The sequence below is a fragment of the Vespa mandarinia genome, chromosome 24 (assembly GCF_050613455.1).
Source record: "Vespa mandarinia isolate Hongniang chromosome 24, ASM5061345v1, whole genome shotgun sequence".
Classification (NCBI taxonomy): domain Eukaryota; kingdom Metazoa; phylum Arthropoda; class Insecta; order Hymenoptera; family Vespidae; genus Vespa; species Vespa mandarinia.
Window position 1 is genome coordinate 3,567,787 of NC_140833.1, and position 23,235 is coordinate 3,591,021.

Consider the following 23,235-nt stretch of genomic DNA (forward strand, 5'->3'; position numbering starts at 1 on the left):
ACACACGTACACACGTACACACACACGCACACACATATAACCGTTAAACCATAGGAGACGATCATGGTTAAAGTCATGTTGGATATGCTTCTCGGACGATTCAGCTATTAAAACAAATCTAAAGATAATTGCGCACGCAAGTGTTAGCGATAAAAAAAATTCAATGCATTTGCTAAATGGCGTAAATGACTTCCGTCGGATGGAACTACAATGAATTTTGACGATATCCTATATCTTTGATTCTCTCTTTAGTCTTTTTATTCGAAGGAGAAAACTAAATGGGTATATAACGAGTTGTGTATCGAAAATTCTGGATTTATTATTTATATGAACTCTTGTGATTTTCTTGCCGTTACATCAATAATTTGATTAATACGATTTACAATCAAGTTGTCTGTTTGATCCCATCGAAATAATATTGTTTTAAGTAGAACGCAGAAATGGTAATTGTATTGCTACTATGATTGTGAAATCAACTGTGTGTGTGTGTGTGTGTGTGTGTGTGTGCTAGCTATTGTTTATATTTGTATTATCAATAGTATCATTTTTCTGGATCATTGGACCCATTCTATTATATTTTATATCGAATTAGAATATAATGTATCGCCAAATATACTTTTCTTGTATACAATCGAAGTATACAAAATAATGACATCGTATACATTTAATTTGATATAATATATAATACATTACATTCGAATATTCATTTTCACTAAGAATTAGGCATTAATTTCAGGCTCATACGATATTACTCGTACAGCCAGGCAACAGGCCAGAAACAAGAACGTTTTCAGACTATGAAAGTGTCAACGAGTGTATGGAAGGTAATTGATTTCTATCTTATATATTAGGTTATCCGAAAAGTTCGTGCCGATTTTGTCATTACGTTACCTATCACAAATCGGCACAAACTTTCCGGACAACCCAATATGTCATTATATGAATATGCGAGCCAAATTGATAAAACACCCAAAAGAAAAGTGTAAAGAAATTCCTTAGAAAAGCCATAACATTGTATTTTACATTATTTGTCGTTGTAATTTATTTATTACTTATTATTCGATGAGGGAATATTACATTTTTGGTCAATTCATGTTTCAATTTAATTTAAGTTATTTTAAAAGCTCAATTATCATGGACATTTAATTTAAATATATAAAAAGTTAAGAATCAATCGAGTCCTTTTTAAAGAATTCTAAAAGTACAGTTAAAATCGCTTTTGGTTGGTTCATGCATGCATGCATGCATACATACATACATATATATGTGCAAGATTAACTCGAATGTATAAATTATCTGTCTGCGTCGATGTAAAAGAATTTTTTAATTATTTACAAAAAAAAAATAACGATAATTTTAAGATCTCCTTGAAATGAACAACTTTGAAAAGAAAACAAGAATCTTTGTCAGAAAAAAAATCGACCAATTTGAATGGAATAATTTGTTTACAAAACATTATTTCATATTGTTCAGTATAATAGGGTGCGTTCGAGTTAAGCTAAATCTTCTAAGTATATATTTAATTTTTTTATATATTTCATAAATGTGTGTACATAGTATTTATATATATATATTTGATTTAATACCTATATATCTCATAAGATGAAAAATACTAATGATTACACATTTCTTATACGTAGGTGTATGTAAAATTTACGAGGAACATTTGAAAAAAAGAAATCCAAATACACCGACGATCAGGTACGATATTAGCCAATTATTTGACTTTGTCGACCAATTGACAGACATATCATGTTTGGTATATCAAAAATGTACGAACACTTATGCACCGTACAATAAGGAATGGATCAAGGAAAAAATATATGTCCTGTTGCGTAGAGCTGCTGACCATAGCGAGTAACGTTATGGCTATTATAGATGTAAACTCTCTTGTATAAGATAAATTAATTTTAAGTACCATATTGTATACTATCGTTTGTAACAATAAATATACACGTAAGAGCAAATAATTATTACCATCTTATTACATACATATACACGCACTTATACATATACATATACATATACATATACATATATATATATATATACACACACACATATATATATATATATATGTATGTGTATATATTAAGATTATTACAAGATCCTTTGTAAAAGAAAAACATGTAACAAACATGTAAAAAACAGTGATATATTGAGAAAAACGATTAATATCTTTTGTATGTTTGTCTTGCTTTAATCAGCCTCTTACGTTTTGTAAAAAAGGAATGCGTTGTAATCTGACAAAGCTAGATAGATTCTCTCCACATTTATTACTATAATATAATTAATAATTCATATTAATCTATCGAAGATTATGAAAAAACGATAGGAAGCGATACGATAGGACACGATGCGATACGATACGATAACGAACGCGAAATAAAAAGACAATGGAAGTGGAGTGCAATGAAATAACGATATATGCTGTATTAATCAATTTGCCCGAGTATACGTTATATTACAAATGGCGAAAGAAGTTACCAATAGAGCAAACATTTATAGTTGCTTGAATTTCGTTCGAGACTGGCGGATATTTCTCTGGATATCGTATATTCTTATGCATTGTATGTATTTTATTAAATAACAAAGCTTTTTAGACGTAAACATTTTTAGCGCCGATTATGAAAAATACATTAATTATAAAAACTGCTTTGAATTCACACCAAATGTAATCATTAATATATTCTCCTTTTTCCGAAGAAATTACATCGGACTATAATGTCACTCGCAAATAAATTATCTCGCGTTATCATATACTAATACAATAAAATTGAATGATTTCATCTAACATTTCGATTACGATTACTACTCTTGGCCCGTTTCATTCGCTAACCTGAAATTATAAGTTGTACGTTATCGTAAAAATCATGATGATAACCCACATCTGCCTGATTCGCTATAGTAAAATAAGCCTGTCTATATATATATATATATATATATATATATATATATATATATATATATCGGCGTATATATATACACACGTATATATGTGTATATATATATATACATATACCGATACTCTATATAATGTACGTTAATTTATAATAAATTTACAACATAGGTAAATTAGCTTTGTTAAAATTCGTTTAAATTTATTAAGAGATTATCTTTGTCTTTCATTTTAATACATTAAGTAATCATCAAAGATAGAATGGACTAACATTAAAATGTTTCAAATTTATTTCTGTATAATACACATGTGCATACTCATGTAAGCTTGCATCACTCGAATAAAACTATTAATGTGTTGCGCACGCGTACATAAATTCCTATTCCTCGTCCCAATTGCATATAAAGTAAGGGGGAAAAAGAGAGAGAGAGAGAGAGAGAAAACAATTACTATACTACATTTCGAATAGAAGAATCGTTTTATCGAAGATTTAATTACACTTCCATTTATTATTTACATTTCTATTTATTCTTATTTATTTCTTACGCTTATAGATATAATATAAAGAGTAATAGATACGGGCATTTGGGAAAGTTTGAAAACAATATATTCATTATATTTTGTAGAATTGAATATTTCGAATTTTCCTTGCGTGATATATGAGGAATGATGACGCGCACATATTATACGTGATATCATATTATTTGCATACTTGGAACGCGCGTGCCTAGTTTACGATACGCGCATTACACACCATGATACGGATATATCGTTAAGTTCATACGTATGTACGTATGGACATATCGTATACATATGCCCATTGTATTAGTTCTCCTGTAACTATGCTAGTGCCGTTGACGATCAGCTGTCCAACTTTTGGAATTTAAACATATTGCGTTCGCAGAACGGAAACCCGAATCGGAAATCAAAGTTACATAAGACTACGTCTCAGGGAAATGAATCACTATCGTTGTGCATTTAAGAAGAACCAAAATATTTTTAGATAACTGTCCTTCGTGGAAGGTAAATTTTTGTGTATCGGGAGATTTTATGTGTCACGCAATATTTCAAACGTCGCTGCCTGTCAGTGTTTCTTTTTTTTTTCTTTCTTTATAATTACATCAGACACAAATAGAACTTTACGATTAACTTCAGATCAAAATATACGTTTCATTTCGTATTGAGAATACAGTGTTATTATATAGTGCAATAATAAATCGTAAGTACATAACGTCGACTGATATCGTGCTTGAATATTATTTGTCATTGAAATGCACAGTGCATTCCAATTTACTGCGCGATTATAGTACAGTGATCTGTGTATATACACGCGCACGCACACACGCACATATGCGCGCGCGCGCGCGCGCCTGTGTGTGTACATACATCATACATACATACATACATACATACATACATACATACATACATACATACATACATACATACATACATACATACATACATATATATATATATATGTCGGTGATTTTTTTAATACAATAGAGGGTTCGATTGCTTCCAACGATTTAAAGAATGTCCAGTAACCCAATTGAAGTAGATCCATTCAGTGAAGTTGCTTTGGAAATTGATATTTGTGAAGGTATTAAGTTGTACTATCGTACAATTATAATGGTAAGCAGAAACACGAGAAAGGGATAATACAAATTGCTATGATTATTCTCATTGAAGGGAATGGAAAGGCAGACAACGAACAAAGTACACAAAGTACAAAGGAAGGTACAAAAGGTACAATTAATGAGGCAACACATGCAGAACCTCTAACGCCAGAAGAGATCCGTTGGTTTTACAAAGGTGGAGTCGATAAAAGATGGGTAGAATTTTGTGGATACGATAGTTTAAGAATAGAAGCAGCTTGGCGAGAAAGACAAAGTCTTCTTGGTAAAAATGATGGGAAGAGCAATGAATTGCCACCTGCCGAGAAAGTTGTCGTTAGAGGAGGAATGTATGACACAGAAATTGATAATATGAAATGTGTCTCGATATATTGGCCAGGTGCTTATTTCCATTAATAAATATTTTCTCATTTCTATTTAATATTCCTATCGAATGATCTTTTTAGATAGTCCATATATTTTGATTAAAGATTAATATACTTTGCAATAAAGGATATTAAAATTTATATATGTGGAAACGGCCAAGAGGAAGAAATTGATATACAAAAAATGCATACATTAAAAATACCTTTGAAGTAAATATTTTACTGTTTAAATAATCTATTATATATATATATACATATATATGTATATGTTTATATATTAAAAATATTTCCTTACATATTATTTTTATAAAGATAAGAATCATATATTATATAAGAAATATGAAGATAGTAAAACGATTCTACGAGATTATGTTTTAAGCATATATGTTTTATAAAAGAACTGAGAGCATAATCTATGGTTTTGGTACTTTTCATTTTTTCTAATCGGCATTCTTGTCATTTCATTTCATTTATTGATCCTGTACTTAAGCAATGTCCTATTTCTTATTATGATTTTTATACATAATGTTTGCTAATTTTTCATAATCTAAATATCAGTCTTTCTTTAATACTATTTTCATAGTATTTTAGGCATAACAGAAATAATTTTCTTTTTCAATTTTATTACGCCAATGGGTATATATATATATACATATTATACCTACAATAATTTTTTATCTTATTTTTATTGCATTCTACATACCATGAATTACCGTTTATAATAATTAATAGTTATATATTTGGTCTACCTCCTTGTCGTTACCACTATTTCATTAAAAAACACTTTTAAGAACTTTTATTTTCTATTACTCTTGCTAATATCATTCATTTTATTTTATCTTTGCTTCTCTATATTTTACAATGTATTAATAATCTAATAGAAATATATTATAATTACATTTAATTAAAGGCGAAGAATGGGAAATAATGAGAGGTACATGGTATTATGATGGTAGTTGGATACCATTGGAAATAGAACATTCTAAAGTCATAGAGGAAGTTCATCTAAAATTGTTCCCGAAACAATCTTTGCAACATTATAGGTCAACGCCTGAAACAAATGCCTCTTCTTACTCATACAAAGGTATTGATTATTTTTATATTGTGCCAAATTGATTGTGTGTGTGTGTGTGTATGTGTGTACGTACGTCACATTACATAAATTGAAATACTGATTAATGTTTCAGTATTGCACACAGAATGCTTTCCAGAATTTCACGTTGACTGGCACTCGATAGATTATGTTGCATTATATAGCGAATATACAACAAGTAAATTAATGCGCAGTGTTACATCCAAACTGGGTTTGCCCAAAAGTAAATCACTTTTTCATTATTACATTTTCGTTCGTCTTCTACAAAATGATAATAGATAAATAAATCTTATAGACTCAAATCTTGAATGGATTGTGTAGTATATAATATTACTGCATTTTTTTTTTTTATGAAAGTAATGTAGTGTAATGAAAAAAAAGTTATAGAAATACTTATACTTAAATCTAATGAACATTGTAGCCACAGGATATCGATTAAAAAGGGGATATAAAGTTCCTGCTACAATGGAAGATAAGCCCCAAGATATAGACCATTTAGTCTTTGTCGTTCATGGAATTGGTCATAAGAGAGACACTGGAAAAATAATACGCAATACAACATCGTATGACTTTTTTATTTTATTTTGTTGTTAAATTTTATAATTAAAAGTTTCATTTAAATAAACAATTAGAGATTTAGTCTATGTTACGATATTAAGAAATATATATTTTCTTATCTTTGCTATTAGTATAAATGTTTAATTATATTATTTATTTTTCAACAGATTTAGAGAGTGCATAGAACGGCTGAGACAACGATTTTTTCCAAATTCAAATTACAGAGTTGAGTTTTTTCCCGTTGAATGGAGATCATCTTTGAAACTCGACGGAGGTAAATAAAATTCTCAATTCTATGTCTAACTTGTTGTTATGTAATCATCGCAGATAGACAAAAAGTTAACGGACTATATGTATATATATATATATATGTATGTATGTATATATTTCCAGACATAGTCGAAGCTATTACACCGTACAGCGTTTTAAGTATCCGTCATCTATTAAATACATCAGCAATGGACATACTTTATTATACGAGTCCTCTATATGGCGGGGAAGTAAGAGCTGGATTACAAAAAGAATTGAATAGATTATATTTCATGTTTACCAGCAGACATCCTGATTGGAAAGGCAAAGTTTCAATTTTGGCACATTCATTAGGTTGCGTGATCGTATACGATATAGTCACAGGCTGGATGGGTCCTGACACAAGACCTCCATCTCCAGATCAAGAAGTTTTGTTGCAAGGTTTACAATTTCCTGTAAGCAATTATTAATATAGAGAAGCAATTATTAATTATAAGTTAGGCAGAACGGAAAGAATTTTATTATGATATTTTCTTCTTTACAGATTGAAAACTTGTTTTGTTTGGGCTCTCCTTTGTCAGTGTTTTTAGCATTGCGCACACGTACACCGTCCAATAGATTAGATGTAATGCCTCAAGGCTTATGCAAAAGATTTTACAATATATTTCATTGGTCTGATCCTGTAGCATATCGTATGGAACCACTTTTGGAAAGAGGATATAGTAAAGTCGAGCCAGTTGTTATACCACCGTATGGAGGAGGAGTTGATGAATTGCAAATAGAACCTTCGTCACTAGTTAACGCGGATCAAAATATATCTCCCACTGGTATGTCGGTTTAAACGATACACACGCACACACACACACACACACACACACACACACACACACTGATTTTTTTAAAACTTTTGATTACTTAAATGTTAATAAATAAAATTAACTCCATTGTAAGAGAATTAGCAAGATAAGTTAATATCTAATTTTCATACATTTTCTCTTATATTAATAGAGACCGATGAAAGAGAAGATAGTCCAGTCGATGTGTCCAGTCGTAATACGGAGAAAGGATGGAGCCTTTGGGGTTTAGTTAGAGCTGGTTGGAATGTTAAAGAAGGCTCATCTTCACCAACGCCAGATTCAAATCCTCCAATCCGTCCAGGACAAGGTATTAATTATAGATTATAATTATATATTTCTATTTGCTTAACACATAAAAGTATAATTAAATTTTCTATATTCATTAGAGCTAACGCAACGTTTGGATTACGTTTTACGAGCAGTTGGATTAGGTAGAAATTATTTATATGCAGTAGTAGCGCATACTAGATATTGGAGTAATGATGATGTGGCTTATTTTGTTCTCACAAGACTATTTCCGACCTTAGAAGCATGATGGCGATATCAATGCTTGAAGCAGAATTTAAGCAGATTTTATTAAATTTACTAGTCGATTGCTGGCCTTTTATACCTGATATAAACAATAGGCCTACCACTAAAACAATCTGTGATAATGGAAAAAAACGATACAATAACGATATAAAATCTACATAAATTGATGATTTTATATAATTCACAGTTCAATATTAATATGGTCAAGTTTTGCAGATAAAATAATATATATATACATACATACATACATACATACATACATACATACATACATACATACATATATATATATATATATACACATATACACAGACATATATGTATGCGTGGATGTACGTCGCGTATGATGTATTAACATATACATCATACGCGACGCGCACCATACATATGTTAACTTTGTATATTACTTCATATTGTAAGAAAAGTTAGATATGTGTTTTCATCGTCGATACATACGTACATACAAACATACAACGTATAACATACACACATATATACATACATACGTGCATATAATGTTTGCGCGCGCGTGTGTGTAAAATAATACATACACACACACACACACACACACACACGTATATATATATGCCTGTAAATGCCTGTTTTTATAACTTATCGTAAATAATTTTCATTTGTTATGTTTAATAACTATATAGTTTATAATAGATATTTATTTAAGTATTTAATCATATAGAATTGTTAATACCAAAAATATACATGTACATTAATTAATGAGAAAAAATTAAGAATTTGGAGTTAACTATTAAAACTAAAGTTTAATTTTAAAACATGCAACATCTCCCACTTTGAGGAATGTTTGCATGAAAATTGTAAGAACAATTATATTCATGTAACTCCATTATTCAAGTATAATATATATTTAGTTACATTCTGATATAAAAAACAAGGAAAGAATAAAATGAAAGGAAAATTGTTGAATAATGTACATGATTAAACTTAAGGAACACAACAATATTCGAACCTTTGAATAAACAAGAAACATTACCAGTCACTTTGCACAAATTGTTCAATTTCCCTATAGTTCCTACTCGCTACTCAAGGCTTCTAGTCGTATAAAATGCGTTATATATACATATACCTAGATCTGTAATCGTATCTATCTATGACGACTATAAGCATGAGGTGCAGTGGGGTTCAAATGAAATCATATCAAAAGAAAATTAGGAAAAGTTGTCTTCGGCTAAAGGCGAGATTGTAATATAACTTGGCTCTAACTTGATATATCTACATTTAAATACATTACTTTTCATTGACAAGTATTCTTAAAAATCACATTCAAATTTTTTTAAGTACAGCACAAATCATTGTAATATATTTCCTGTGATGATATATGTTTGTGTGTGCGTGCGTAAACAGTGGCTCGGTAATCATGGTACAACCAGAAAAGAATTAACTTGTTGAGAAATTAAATCGAAATTACAAAATAACATTTTCTTATACGAAATTTTGTTTTTGAGAAATTTGAATGAAATATTAAGTGTAAGTACGTTTACATCTAACTTAACTTAATTGTTGAACAAATAATACAGATCATAACTTGTTTACAAATAGCATTAAAGTCATAGATAATTTGATTTCTTCATCCTTTCTTTGATCAAATTTTTTTTGTCATCAATATCTCTATATCTCTATATGAAGTATCGATTGTCTTATACGATACTATATACTATTTGTAAAAAAGATACAGCCTCATCGAAATTCATTTAATGACCGTTGAATTAAATGTACAGTAAAATGCAATTTATTTACCACAACCGACCTCTCGGATAATTGCATTAGTCTTCTTCGTGTGTCTATTAATTTTTATATTACTGAATTTTGCTTTATAAATACTAAGGCAAATTATATTCATGTAAAATTTAATTCATATAAGCGCGTGGCTTTTAGAATTAAGAATTCAGATAGATAATCAGTTAATTGGGCATTGTGATAAAATCAATTTTGATAATGGAGTTGAAGTGTGTATATATTATAATCGATTGATATTTACAGTCAATTTCCTCGAAAACAAAATCTAACGTAAAAAAGTTTCTTCATTTCACAATTTCGATTTATCGTTATTTATGTATATATCATTGTATGTTACATATGTAAACGCATTACATGTGTGTGTATGCGTGTATATATATATATATATATATGTACACACCCACACCACACCACACCACACACACACACACACACACACGAATATCGATGTTGCATGTGTGTATGTATGTATCAATGAAATTTGTTTATTTTCTAATAATGATGTTTTATAGACACATCTTTATATATGGACTCATTTGTTTTTCTATCAATTGGTATAAGATTAGCGTAACTACAAAACGTATATAAGACAAAATAGTATATAATCATAATATTATGAAAAAATGAAGTTTTCCTTGTGAAGGTCATTCATTGTATAGACAATTTGCTACGATTAAAATGGCCAATATGATAGCCAGTTAAAAAATGACCAACATGAAACATGCAATTAATTAATTATTAGCATGTATGTGTATATCATTGATTTTTTTATTACAGCTTTTTTAATATAATGTTAGTAAAAATTTTAATAAGTAAATAGGTAATTAACATATATTCTGTAAAGTATTAGATAAGAAAAATTGAATGTATTGACTGCAAGGGAACACGAGTATTCTTTTGTAGGATAAAAACAATGATCCATAGTACGTAACATGATATAGTTAAAACAATAAAATGTAATCAGTTGGAAGAAACAATTTGTTTAATATTTATTATAGCATAATTTGTTATTTCCATTAGAAATGTTATGTAATGTTACTAATCTTATTCTAATGTTACAATATTCAAATTTTATCCTCGTAAATATTTATTATAATAATTAAAGTAATTTGTATAGATATATCAGTCGATATTGTAAGAGAATATATGCGACCAAGATAGGAAAAATTTAATTTGGAATATCATATCAAGAGAATTTAATGTGTGCGTGCGTATACACACACACACACACACACACACACACACATTTTATTCCCTTTCGCAGTTACTACAAAAACGTAATCTACATAAAAGTATTTACCAGACATATATGCAATTATGTGAATCTTACAAATTTTTTTACCTTCATTTATTATTATTTTTGTTTATAAAAAGCAATTGTGATTGTTCATGTTACAGTTAACACGCTTTATTACTTTAGATTTGTGTATTCTCCTCAGATAATAGATTAATTTTATTTGAAGAAGAAAAGAATTTTGCATATATGTATGATAAATAATAACATGTAGTAATTGTTTCCAAATATAAAAATTAATTAAGTTAACACGACATAGTAGTATGACAATAAAATAACGATGATGAAAGTTACTTTCATATCGATTGACATTAATAGCGTAGTCTCAGGTACGCAGGGACATGCCTTATGCATAATAAACTTTTACTATAATTTATCTTCCAATAACGAGTAAAATAGATATTTCATTGGCACTACTCTGTAACATTAAGAAGAATATTAATTGAAATAGCCTGTTCCTACGTACCACACCATATTCATGATAATATCATAATAAAATAATAGCCATTCTCTTTTCTCCCTTTTATACATAGTGTACATATTCTAATAGTTTATTCATATGAGGTAGATTTTTCCTACACAATTATCGAATTATATATATATATATATATATATATAATTATATATATATATATTATATACGATAGGACATTTTGTAATACCATGTATCGGCGCTATATCAAAGGAAGTTTACCTTAATAATTAATAATTATATAATTCTTCACTTAATTTGCCATAAAGTAAATAAAGAGTCATTCACGTAAATATAAGAGAGAGAGAGAGAGAGAGAGAGAGAGAGATGACGTGCGACCTGTCACTTTACTAAACATTTTAATGATTTTATTTATAGGAACCTTGTGCTTCCAATAGATACACTTTAATGAAATTTAAATTGTATATAACTAAACCAACATTGTATTCCATTCGTAATGGTTGTACAAGTTAATAAGTGCTTAAACATTATGAAAATATTATGTTACATTGATATTATTACACTTACGTGCGATAATTAATAATCTATTCAAATAAGGCAACTGCTGTGATCTCTTATTTTTACTACCTCCGTGTAAATTCAATTGTCACTTGAATAAAGATACGTGCTCAACCTCGTCTACTAGATTGAATCACGATCTAGTTTCTAACAAAAAATGCATTAATATTACAATATTTCATTTTGATGCATCTATATCAAATTAGATCCTAAGGTAGAGTCCCATATTTTTAGAATAAATGGACGAAAGGAGAATGAAAAGTAAGTGTTTACACTTTTAAATAGTGACGATAATGTATCTAATCTAATCGGGAAGATTTAATCATAAAGAAAATTTCATTTGTAAATATAAAAAAAAATGTGAGAATTATTATCAAAATGTGGCGAGATGGAAGAAGCAAATGTAATTTTAGCCTACTTATAATAGAACTTGGTAGAGCGATAAAAAAAAAAAGAAAATAGATAAGTAACATGTTCAAGCATTATTTTCATAAGTTTAGTATTCGTTTTTCAAGTGTATGCGTAGAAAGGGGAGCTATATACCAGTGGACATATCAGTGAAATTTTTCTCTGCTTTTCGTCAAAGTAACTTTTTAATAAACGTTTGCGTTATAATATTAAAACGTTATAAAAAACGTTTGTCCTCGACAAAGGTATATTAATTTCAAATCGATCTCTCGAAGATCGATCTTCTGAGACGCGATTCTCAATATATCGAAATGATAGACTAATATTTTGGATCGATTTGAAAAATCGATTCATTAGAAGAACAACATCGTCAAGATGCGTAATTCTCGATTGGTAAGGGGCAAAAATGCTTCTTAAATTAACGTGACTTATTTATAGGAATGTACTTGAGGCAAAAAATAACTATTTAAACGATGCTAGTAACTCAGTAAATATCCCATTGAAATGTTTTTCGGAGCATGTCAGGAGTTGGCGACGCTGACAACGCAACGTTTTCTCACTTTGCTACACTGGTTTTCTTACTTTTCAAACGGTCAGTTGTCTCGTTGGAATAATAATTAGATTCTTATAGTCTCTGCGCGGTATTTATTATATTGTTGGATGATCAAATTGGAGATTTTATTTTTCAAAAATTATGAGTAGTAGTAATATTGTAGAAAGCTAGTTGAAGAGTTATTGAAAATAAAGAAAAGAAAGGAAACTTGTGTTTATATACGGCTATGTAAATTAAAGTTATTTCTACTGTTCAATGTAAAATATGCAAAATGAAATATTTTTGAACGCAAGCAAAAATTTTGTTGGTTGGCGCATGACACAATGGAGGTAAGTTTTAAATATTAACGAATGAACGTTCATTTAGACGTATTAAATGTCATATTGTTTAAATCATAAGTTTTGCATATCTTACATAATTAATATGTTTTTGTTTGTGTCTCAATATAATAGATAATGTGCATAAAGATGCGTGCGCGTTTTTTCCCCATCTATTCGAGTGAAATTTGCAAATTTTAAAAAGACGAACGTTACAAAATGTTGGAATCATTCTTTGAAATTTGCTTTACAGAGGAAAGAGGATGATATAAGAGGAAAATACAGTCAAGTAGCCACAGCCTCTATATATACTAGTATATCCAGCATCAATCCAGCAGATACGCAAGATATGAATTGCACCGGATTGTTTTTGCAATCATCTCGGATAGAAAATGAAGTTGTCTCCTCTAGTAACAATTTAAGAAATATCGTGGCAAAGAAAAAAAATAGACGTACTATAAATAAACCAATAATTACATCCTCAAGTAACGAACGATCTTTAAAGAAAAAAGATTCCTTCAATGGCGAAACATTATTGATTAATGAGAATTTGTCTGCGACGGAAAAATATTTGTCATTACCGGGAAATAAGGGAGGCGGTTTTGATAATGTCTATTTTCTTAAATCGCAAAAAGACAGTGCAAAGAGAAACAAAGGCGATAATAATAACTTTGGCCGTCCTGAAGTAGGCATTATTAGAAGCCCCGAGGAAAGATCAAATAGAACATTTTTTAATTGGAGAGTTATTTTAAATGAAAATGGTCACTTACTTATTAAGGGAACATTAGAAAGGTAATTTTCAAATATCTCTAATATCTTATCTGTAATGCTTTTTCATTCTTCTTCTTCTTCTTCTTCTTCTTCTTCTTCTTCTTCTTCTTCTTCTCCTTCTCCGCATTTACTTTTCATAGCGGGAAAATCGCACGCACTAAGCCCATACTTAATAGATTGACGGCTAGAAGCTTAGAATCTATTTTTAAACAAATATATCATCTTAAAGGGAATATTGTGGACAATAGAAACGGTAAGAAGAATTTTTTTACCAAGTTTGGATTAATTATTAAATAATTATTTTATCTTTATGATAGGTCCACTATTTTTTCATTTATTTAGAGTTACCAGAATACGTCCGAGAGAAATTCTTCAATGGTTTTCCCGATGATTGGGAAAATGTACTTCAAGTATGGAAATTATTTATTTCCAAGGGCTCGAATTCAAACTTTCATTGGCCAATCGAAATTACCGATAACGATAATGACGCGAATAGCAAAATGTCCGATGTAACATTTGAACGTACGAACGAAGAAGATGTACCGAAGTTTAACGAGTCAGGCACAGTTATTTCAACTGTACAAATGCCAAATGTCTCTAATTTCCAAATATCTTTTAACAGTTTATGCGGTAATAATTGGAAGGATCGAACTAAAATGGTTAATAACGTATACGCTCCTAGCTTGATGACAAAGGAACCACATAATTATAAAGAAAATCAATGTCAGAATGAAAATGTGAATATACGTCGATTGTCTCTTCTTCAGAAAGACGATAAAACGAGAGATATGCAGAAAGATAAAATTGATGTTATCGTTAATAATTTACTGCATAAGGATTGCCCAAAAGAATATATTATTAAAATAATACAAATGTTTGATTCTCTCAATGATGTTTATCTCTATAGAGTGACATCAAATGATACAAGTAAAAAGATCAATAATAATGGTCCATACCATGGTGATAACAAGTCTACATTCTGTGGCAACCAAATACAAGGTAATGAAGTAATTGGTAATTCGGAAAGAAGATCTTGTATTGTGGAATGTCATGATACGTTAGCTTTAAAGGATTGTTGCACCGATCGCAATAGGTGCAACATGGAAGATGCCTATGAGGAGACATCTGATATGACTTTACAACGATCGCCTAAAAAGGACTCTGAAGAATTTGCAAATGAAATTTATGCGGCTGTCATATCTGAAAGAACATTATTACCGAATGAAAGATTGTCAGTTAAATGGCGACATGAACATGAGGAGAGAAGAGAAGGTAGACATTATAATTCTGTAAATAATAGTCATGTAAAATTGCGAAAAATCGTAAAAAGAAGTCGACCAATATACCGTTCTAATTCTATTACCAATAGAATTATTGAAAATGATGAGATGGAAAATCACGATTCGGCACATTCTCTATCATTATCCAAGAAAGGAGAAATGCGATATAAGGAAAGGAGAAAAGGAGATAATGTTATGTATCGTGTTGCACTGTCCGATCGGGGAAAAGAGGATGGTTTTAAAAATAATCGTTATTGCGAAAATTCCATTGCGGAAGATGAAATCAAATCGTCGGAATTTAGACGTAAGAGACATTTGAATATGACGGAGAACATAGAACCAAGTGGGAAAAAAGCTAAAACAATAAATACCCTTGTCGATGCGAATCATATTAATGTAATTCATAATACTAGTGAGAACGGTACCAATAATAAAATGATGCCGTTGAAACAAAAGCAGAACGTAACGTCAACACCTTTGCCCATTGTAAAAAGTCATACTCTTGATATAAATCCAAATAAAGATGCGACCAATGATAAATCGGAACTTATGCCCGTTTCAACTAATACAAAAGAGCAGCAGAATAAAAATATGATGGATGAATCAACTTTGTGCAGAGATATTATAACCGACGTTTGTTTGATTATTGGTGAACATAAGGGTGACTCGAAAGACCATCAAATTCAAAGAGTTCATGATATTCATCCTGAAAATGCAAAACATCCTATTACCCTTGACACGGATACGCCCTTTTTAATATTAAATTCGACATCTACTCGTCGTTCGGTGCACACATCGAACGATGAATTTTTAAGCGCAAGGAAACCTCAACTATTGTCCGATTGGGTACCAAGGGTTTTATTTGACTTTAATCCCGTTTCCGAGTTAAGTTTGGTTTTTGAAGGTAAATTGCTCAAGTAAGTAAGTAAGTAAGAATGCATTACGTTTAATAAATCGATCTGTGACTTATATCATTTTGATTTACGTAGCGAGGCCGGCCACGTGGTTCATAGAAAATTTACGACTGAACTTATACGAAAACGGCTATCGACAAATTTAATCGAAGATATAAATCGAGAAGTTTATCGACTCGTCGGAGATCTGCACGATTCTAAACACGGTAACACATTACGCGCATTTCAATATACGATAACGTTTACGTTCTATAAATCGTATATAACAAAATATATAATTATATTTAGTTGTACCGAAAGAATTACTGAGATATTGCCGCGAAGGATGCCCATTTAATATAAACGAATTTTGCAAAATGTGGAAATCATATCAAAAAGGTATTATAACGGTTTATTACTTATCTCCTCGTGCGATAATCTATTACTTCTCATGTATTATCATTAATTCTTGTTAAGCTAATGCAAGGGAAACGGTAACAAAGGTAGGAAATGAAATGATAGATATATTGAATGTACCTACAAGTTCAAGAGGACGTAGGATATTTCCACCATTGAGTTATTGGACCGGTAGAGAAGTATTTTTACTTTAAATGCTATTTTAAAAATAAATACTATATCGTGCATCCTATCGATTTAATTATGTCATTAAATATTTAGGAGAGCGCGTTGCTTTTAGAGATAACGAAATAGTCTACACAACGGGTCGTTCTCCGAAGTATTCTATAGATCGATTGGCTGAAAATACAAGCAACAAATTGGTATGACAATTTCTTTTTAAACGTCATTCCTTATGAAGAACACTTTCAAAATCCATATTCCGTACAATTTTCGAGAAAGTAATAAAGCTAATGAGAATTCTGCAAATACAAAAGCAATAAGAGCACGTCGTAATTATACGGCACCTGCACATGTATCAAAAGATATAATGTGATTTTTAATTTTAGAAAAAAAAAAAAAAAAAAAAAAGAAAATGGTAAAATACATTTTACGAATAAGTTGATATTTAAATATCGACATACATAATAGTTTCTCTACTTGCATATATATTCATTCAATTGGTGAAAATATTTCTCCCATTCAACATGCATGTCTCCTTTCTGGCAGCTGTTTAAATCAATGATCTAATAATATTTTCTAGCAAACGAAAGAAAAGATGTGCGATCGATCTAACGATCTTAAAATCTCTAGACAAAAAGATGCGTCGGAAGATGAAAATATCGTGGTATGTAATATAAATAATTATAATATCGTATATTTGGTTTAACAAAAGATCGTTGTTGCTTCATAATACACATCTATAAAGTAATATTTTCATTTTTAAACGTGTATCATTTTATCGTACAGTCATTACCTACTACTAATTTACAACAGCGAGTTGATGTACGGGCACATAGATTAACCGATCTGCAAAAAACGGATAGGAACAATGCTGCCGTATCACAATCGGATGAACGTAGGAAACAGTAAGATCGTTAAAAGTATATATTTATTAAAGATTAGATTTTAGAGCATTGAAAAAGTTGGAAAAACAATTTGTTTCTTTTTTTCTTTTTTTTTTTTTTCATGTTAATTTCAGATATGGCGTAAGGCAACAGTCACCTATTAAGAAACAAAATCTGATGTACACTTATTACAAAAGTATTCCACACGCGGACGACATTTTGTCCGACGATCAAGTATCTCAGTTATAAATGTATCCTCTTATATTTTTAACGATAGTTGGTTAATGCAAGTTCTCGTTTTCCGATAAGATGTATGACAATAACATGTTATGATAACTCTTTGAAAAACTGTTTTTTAATTTCTTTTTTTTAATCATTTCTATTGATTATCGTACATCTATACAAGTTTAATTAAACCCGATAAACGGATATTTTATTTACTTTTCTCGTTTCTTTTATGACTATCGAGATCATAATTATAATTGAAAATTGTTTTTTGCGTAGACTAAGAACGATAATGCATAGTCTCGACAATGGATAATTGGTATTGGATTAGTACTGGTGCACTGCTGAATAATGCAAAAAAATAACTAGAGTTTAAGCAGTCCGTCCGCCAACTTGATCCACAAACTTGAATACAACATTGTTGCTTTTAATACCTTTGTTTCATTCTGTCCGATTTATGTTCGATCATTGGTCGTGAATATAGAAAAATCCGAGTGGCAATCGCACGAAACATTTTTGTGTAATAAATAAATATTTGTCAAATCAAATGGCTAGGGCACATAGTCCCTATGTGGTGCGACGTTTCCGAGAAAAGACTGATCTGCTCGAAACATTCGAGAATATCGATATTTCTTCCGGTCCAAGAAGGACCGGAGACGAGCGATTAGCTTTAGTCAACGAAGAAGAATTTAGAAAGATTGAAAGTACCCAAAGAATTCCTTTTTTTTCTTCACACGCCTACATTAGATTATTCATTATTGTAAGTGAAATAAATTTTTCTTTTTTCTTTCTCAACAATCCGACCAATTTTTCTTTAGCACCCAATAATTAATAAAAACGTAGATGGCATGTTCGCCGATAGAATCATCTAATTCTAGAGTAAAATTATTATTTTTTCATTCTTCCTCATTGGAGCAATTTTCCACTGGTTTGGATGATTTTTTCTCTCTATTGCTACTGTTCCACATACCGTAGAAGAAGTATATTACAAGACCTGTATGAAACATGTTTTATATATATATATATATATATATATACATGCGTTCGTACATACATACATAAGTGTGCGTGAGTGTATTACCAATAATCATCCATATCAAGAATCGTATCCAAGTCATCGAATCCAACATCATCATAAGGTAAATGTTAATAAGTATACTGATTGCTGGTAAAAAGGGAACAAAAGGTACCTAAGGCAGAAGTGTGTCATGATATATTGTCGCATGGTTACCGAACAGCAAAGAAAAATGTGACAGATATAAAAAATGTAACGTACCGAAAACGCAAGTTTCCTGCCCGATGAAGGTTGAAGATAGATAAAGATTAGAGTAAAGATTAATGCGGTGACCAATATGATTATCGGTACAACGTAAAGAGCTTTGCCATTAGCGATTTCTTTGGAAAATTGCGATATCATCGCCGTAATAAAAATGCAAATAATGACTGTAATTAGGATCATCGTTATGTTACTATCACATTAGAGAAATACTCACGCCGATGGAATGAAATATTACAGTAACAGAAAACGAGGCAAGTCACCAGTTGTCCAGTTAATTTCGTAGGATAGTCTAATCTGTTAGCATTAATTAGTTGCTTAATTACAAACGTCACAGTCCTTGGATCACAATCGCCCTTCTTCTCGTATGCTTCACTTTCTTCGTATCTTCGTGAAGAAAAATTTGTCGTTAAACTTGTTTACTATGGTCATTACTTACAGCGCATTCTATTGCAAAATATATTAAATCGAAATCCTTATATGTAATACGTATATTTTCTTACCGTAATATAAGAACGCAGGCAGCAACTATCGAATAGGCAAGCAGTGTGCCTATACTCATCATATTTAACAACTGAGTAAGCTCGAATATCGCTGCTAAAACTCCTGAAAGAGGGGGAGAGAGAGAGAGAGAGAGAGAGCGACAGAGGGAAAGAATGGTGTTTTAATAGATTACAAGGTACGAAAAAGAAAATAAAGAAAATAGTTTTCGTACCTGTAAGAATTCCTGCAGAGAAAGTGCCCATTATGGGTGTATGAAATCTTGAACTTACCTTTCCCATCCATTTAAATATCAATCCGTCGGATGCCATTGCGTAAATTATTCTTGGTAATGGAAACATTGCGCCTAATAAGCTGCAATTATATGATTAATTTATACGCGTGAGTATATACATAGGTATAAATTAACGTACGTACGTACATATCCTATCGTCTTTACCTAGCGCATAGTCCGCAAATCGCACCGACGCTCACTACCCATTTTGCCCAGTCCCAACCGATCACCTCAAAGAGATGTGGAAAGGGAGCATCGGGATTTTGTTCGTAATATGGGAGCACCATAGTTAATACGGCTGAGACGCCGAAATACGCGAGGAATACAACGGTTAAAGAAGCAACAATAGCTATGGGAATAGATCTTTGCGGATCTTTCGCCTCTTCGCCGGTAGTGGCCACACAATCGAAGCCGATAAAGCCATAGAAACAAGTTGCCGCTCCGGTTATTATACCCGATATTCCATATGGCGCGAATCCGCCTGTTCCGCGATCACAATTTGTTTCCGTACAAGGAGGCCGAGTTTTCCAATTGTTAACGTCAGCTTTGAATCAATATAAATACGCATTGATCAAAATTATGCGATCAAAGAGAGATTTTAGGAAAACAAAAAAAGAGAAAAAGCAAAAAGGAAGAACATAATTGTGTAATAGATTGCCAATGACGATATACGATATTACCTTTGATGGAACCAGCAATTATCACGAAGAGGACGACGAAGAGATTCACCAAGGTGAAAAAGTTATTTGCAGTGGACGACTCTTTGGCGCCAAACGCTAAGGCAGCTGTGAAAAGTGACATATGAATATATAATAAGTGCGATAATAAATTATTTATGTATAAACTTTTGTACTTTTTTTTTTCCTTTTTTTTTTCTTTTTTCTTTCATTAATAATAGTATCGGAATAGTTACCGGAAAACATAAGGGTGATACCGAAGGCGAAGAAATCAGGATAAGAAGAGAAGTGTTCAACTTCTATATGAGCGGCCGATTCAAAGGCATTTCTCATGCTATTGTTGAAGAGAGCATCGACGTAGGTGCTAAGCCCACGTACCACGCTAGCCGAACCGATCATATACTCTAAGATTAGCGTCCAACCTATTAGAAAGGCGACGAATTCACCCATTGTCACGTAACTATAAACATAAGCGGAACCAGCTCGCGGCACCCTAGCCCCGAATTCAGCGTAACAAAGACCTGAAAATATATATTTATAATATCGATCGAAGGATCAAGCGAAACTAAAGTTTCAGCTTTGGCGATTAGAACGACATAATGATAAAGCGATTGGCAAACGCCCAATGACCGGCAAATATCGATGCCACGGCTGCAATTAGGAAGGAGATTACAACGGCGGGTCCTGCGATATTTTTTGAGACTGATCCTGCCATGACGTAAATTCCAACGCCAAGAGTGGATCCGATACCCAGAGCTGTAAGGTCCAACGTTGATAGGCATCTCTCCAATTTCGTATTTGCATTAATATTTATCCGCTTCTTTCGACTGAAGGCTTTGTATAGACTACGGAAATTCCATAATTTCATATCGAGTAACTGTAAAAAGTTATGACTTTTTTTTTTTTCTTTTCCCCTTTATGAGATGATATCGAACATGCGCGTGCATGCAAAAAAAATTGATCATCTTCCCATCGATCGATGAAGCAATTGGAACTCGTCTCGAGTCTTCGAGCTCGCGTCTTTTCGAATTAATTCTAATGAAACAATTTTTATTTACGAATAAAAACCAAGTGAGTAAACGTTTTACTTACCGGTAAAACGTTCATCAATATATAATCCATTTTGGCCTACGAACTGGGTCTTACGAACGAATCTTAGGATCGAATTACGTTAGCGTTTCTATCGATTCGCGTCTGCCACGAGACTAACATATGAAGCGTTAATTGAAATAATGCTCGTTAAATCGTGCGCAACGCTCGTCGTGCCTAATGCCGATACTTTAAATCTTTCAATTGGTCGAATTATTTCTTAACAACATAGGCCTTGCTTATAAATAAATCTTTTATATCGAATCATTCTCGATCGCGATCGTTTTTTCGATGGAATATTAGCACGAGACTATACTGTGTCACGAGTTTACAATGATATGAAGCTTTCATTTATCTATTTACAAGCGAATAGATAACGTAATTAATATAACATTTCATTCTGCTCGAATTCATTTTTTTCCTTCCTTTTTTTCTCTCCCGTTTCATAAGACTTATTTTGCAACGATATGCATTTGCATGTCTAAGTATATATTTCCTTGGAATATACTTCTCAAATCTCAAATAAGTAGAGTAATTGAGTTTTTATATCTTATTTTCGTTTCTTTCGCTTTGTCTTGTCTGACAATCTCTGGTAATGGTTATCTAAATATCAGATTATTTCGGTTATTGTTACCTGTTGATGATAAGGGATCGACATATTTCTACGATAATCAATACGATAATCGATACGATCACTGGATGTATACTCATTCTTTTTTTTTTTTCGTTGTAACAATATTCTGCATTTTATATCAATAACACTAGAAAAAGGGGATTTTTATCGAATTTTATTGTAAACACTAAATGATGCAACGTTTGGTCAAACGTTGACAGGCGAACGAGAGATATTACTTTTTTTATTTAAATCTTTCATATTTTCGATGTATTTATGTAAGACGAATTTGTGATATAACAAATATCAATTGACGAATATATCAGAAAATGATTAAAGAAGATTTGCCACGAAATCAAAGGATCTTTTTCAATGCGTTTTTCCAACAAGCTAACTTTTCGTTATTCAGTTAATCAATCTCTATTCTCTAATCATTTATTTTGTCATTTGAAAACGTTTTTACGCACGAAGAAAAGAAATACTGTATAAACTCACCCAAAGAAGAGCTTCGAGCTCTGTTGTCAGCTTCTGATACTCTGAAACAATTCTACTCTGGGACAATTATATCAACTATCGATTATAAGGACTGTTTTACCAAATATATAACTATTTTTCTTCCGTCTTATCTCAAAAGATATGGGCAGATTATCC

General features: G+C 31.2%; 4 protein-coding genes across 18 annotated transcripts; 3 read left to right on the plus strand and 1 right to left on the minus strand.

Moving 5' to 3' along the window:
• Nucleotides 1-56: 56 nt before the first annotated feature.
• On the plus strand, nt 57-1,970 carry e(r) (enhancer of rudimentary). The gene is made up of 3 exons (XM_035868138.2): nt 57-443; nt 737-824; nt 1,641-1,970. The coding sequence occupies exons 1-3, from the start codon at nt 441-443 to the stop codon at nt 1,859-1,861; spliced, it is 312 nt and encodes a 103-aa protein (XP_035724031.1). The 5' UTR covers nt 57-440; the 3' UTR covers nt 1,862-1,970.
• A 144-nt stretch (nt 1,971-2,114) lies between these two features.
• Nucleotides 2,115-8,811, plus strand: LOC118442455 (phospholipase DDHD1). 5 transcript variants are annotated; one of them, XM_035868103.2, is made up of 11 exons: nt 2,115-2,570; nt 4,406-4,502; nt 4,592-4,915; nt 5,812-5,985; nt 6,089-6,217; nt 6,416-6,557; nt 6,720-6,826; nt 6,946-7,256; nt 7,346-7,628; nt 7,810-7,965; nt 8,045-8,475. In XM_035868103.2, exons 2-11 carry the CDS (start codon nt 4,436-4,438, stop codon nt 8,191-8,193), a joined length of 1,842 nt encoding a protein of 613 aa, XP_035723996.2. In that variant the 5' UTR covers nt 2,115-2,570; nt 4,406-4,435; the 3' UTR covers nt 8,194-8,475. The 5 variants fall into 5 exon arrangements, with proteins under 5 accessions (XP_035723996.2, XP_035723993.2, XP_085520028.1 ...); XM_035868102.2 differs by lacking the exon at nt 2,115-2,570 and adding an exon at nt 3,404-4,118 and having other exon boundaries at nt 8,045-8,474; XM_035868101.2 differs by lacking the exon at nt 2,115-2,570 and adding an exon at nt 3,405-3,922 and having other exon boundaries at nt 8,045-8,472.
• Nucleotides 8,812-12,907: 4,096 nt separating this feature from the next.
• Nucleotides 12,908-18,204, plus strand: LOC118442449 (uncharacterized). Of its 7 annotated transcripts, none has more exons than XM_085663879.1 (11): nt 12,908-13,045; nt 13,776-14,314; nt 14,434-14,546; nt 14,636-16,490; nt 16,563-16,693; nt 16,776-16,865; nt 16,944-17,054; nt 17,145-17,245; nt 17,626-17,709; nt 17,832-17,950; nt 18,064-18,204. In XM_085663879.1, the coding sequence occupies exons 1-11, from the start codon at nt 13,028-13,030 to the stop codon at nt 18,176-18,178; spliced, it is 3,276 nt and encodes a 1,091-aa protein (XP_085520005.1). In that variant the 5' UTR covers nt 12,908-13,027; the 3' UTR covers nt 18,179-18,204. The 7 variants fall into 7 exon arrangements, 4 of the variants coding, with proteins under 4 accessions (XP_085520005.1, XP_085520006.1, XP_035723953.2 ...); XM_035868060.2 differs by lacking the exon at nt 12,908-13,045 and adding an exon at nt 13,229-13,534; XM_035868063.2 differs by lacking the exon at nt 12,908-13,045 and adding an exon at nt 13,230-13,534 and having other exon boundaries at nt 13,658-14,314.
• Nucleotides 17,955-23,197, minus strand: LOC118442456 (cationic amino acid transporter 3-like). Of its 5 annotated transcripts, none has more exons than XM_085663904.1 (11): nt 23,080-23,197; nt 21,513-21,727; nt 21,119-21,403; nt 20,886-20,990; nt 20,371-20,749; nt 20,146-20,285; nt 19,934-20,036; nt 19,669-19,817; nt 19,431-19,597; nt 19,236-19,344; nt 17,955-19,148 (listed from the first exon to the last, which is right to left on the minus strand). In XM_085663904.1, the coding sequence occupies exons 2-11, from the start codon at nt 21,595-21,597 to the stop codon at nt 19,051-19,053; spliced, it is 1,620 nt and encodes a 539-aa protein (XP_085520030.1). In that variant the 5' UTR covers nt 21,598-21,727; nt 23,080-23,197; the 3' UTR covers nt 17,955-19,050. The 5 variants fall into 5 exon arrangements, with proteins under 5 accessions (XP_085520030.1, XP_085520029.1, XP_035723999.1 ...); XM_085663903.1 differs by lacking the exon at nt 23,080-23,197 and adding an exon at nt 21,975-22,574 and having other exon boundaries at nt 19,431-19,549; nt 19,648-19,817; nt 21,513-21,759; XM_035868106.2 differs by lacking the exon at nt 23,080-23,197 and adding an exon at nt 21,975-22,573 and having other exon boundaries at nt 21,513-21,759.
• Nucleotides 23,198-23,235: the final 38 nt, after the last annotated feature.

Excerpts from the sequence above, each read along its gene's own strand:
- LOC118442455 (XM_035868100.2), top strand. The coding sequence starts at position 2,471 with ATGGCGAAAGAAGTTACCAATAGAGCAAACATTTATAGTTGCTTGAAT. Across the intron at positions 2,571-4,591 it reads ATCGTATATTCTTATGCATT|GGAATGGAAAGGCAGACAAC; the intron begins GTATGTATTTTA and ends TTCTCATTGAAG. Across the intron at positions 4,916-5,811 it reads TGTCTCGATATATTGGCCAG|GCGAAGAATGGGAAATAATG; the intron begins GTGCTTATTTCC and ends ATTTAATTAAAG.
- LOC118442449 (XM_085663879.1), top strand. Across the intron at positions 16,491-16,562 it reads TTTGAAGGTAAATTGCTCAA|CGAGGCCGGCCACGTGGTTC; the intron begins GTAAGTAAGTAA and ends TGATTTACGTAG. Across the intron at positions 17,710-17,831 it reads CGGAAGATGAAAATATCGTG|TCATTACCTACTACTAATTT; the intron begins GTATGTAATATA and ends TTTATCGTACAG.
- LOC118442456 (XM_035868106.2), bottom strand. The coding sequence starts at position 22,004 with ATGGATTATATATTGATGAACGTTTTACCG. Across the intron at positions 20,991-21,118 it reads TATCACCCTTATGTTTTCCG|CTGCCTTAGCGTTTGGCGCC; the intron begins GTAACTATTCCG and ends CACTTTTCACAG. Across the intron at positions 20,750-20,885 it reads AATTGCTGGTTCCATCAAAG|CTGACGTTAACAATTGGAAA; the intron begins GTAATATCGTAT and ends ATTGATTCAAAG.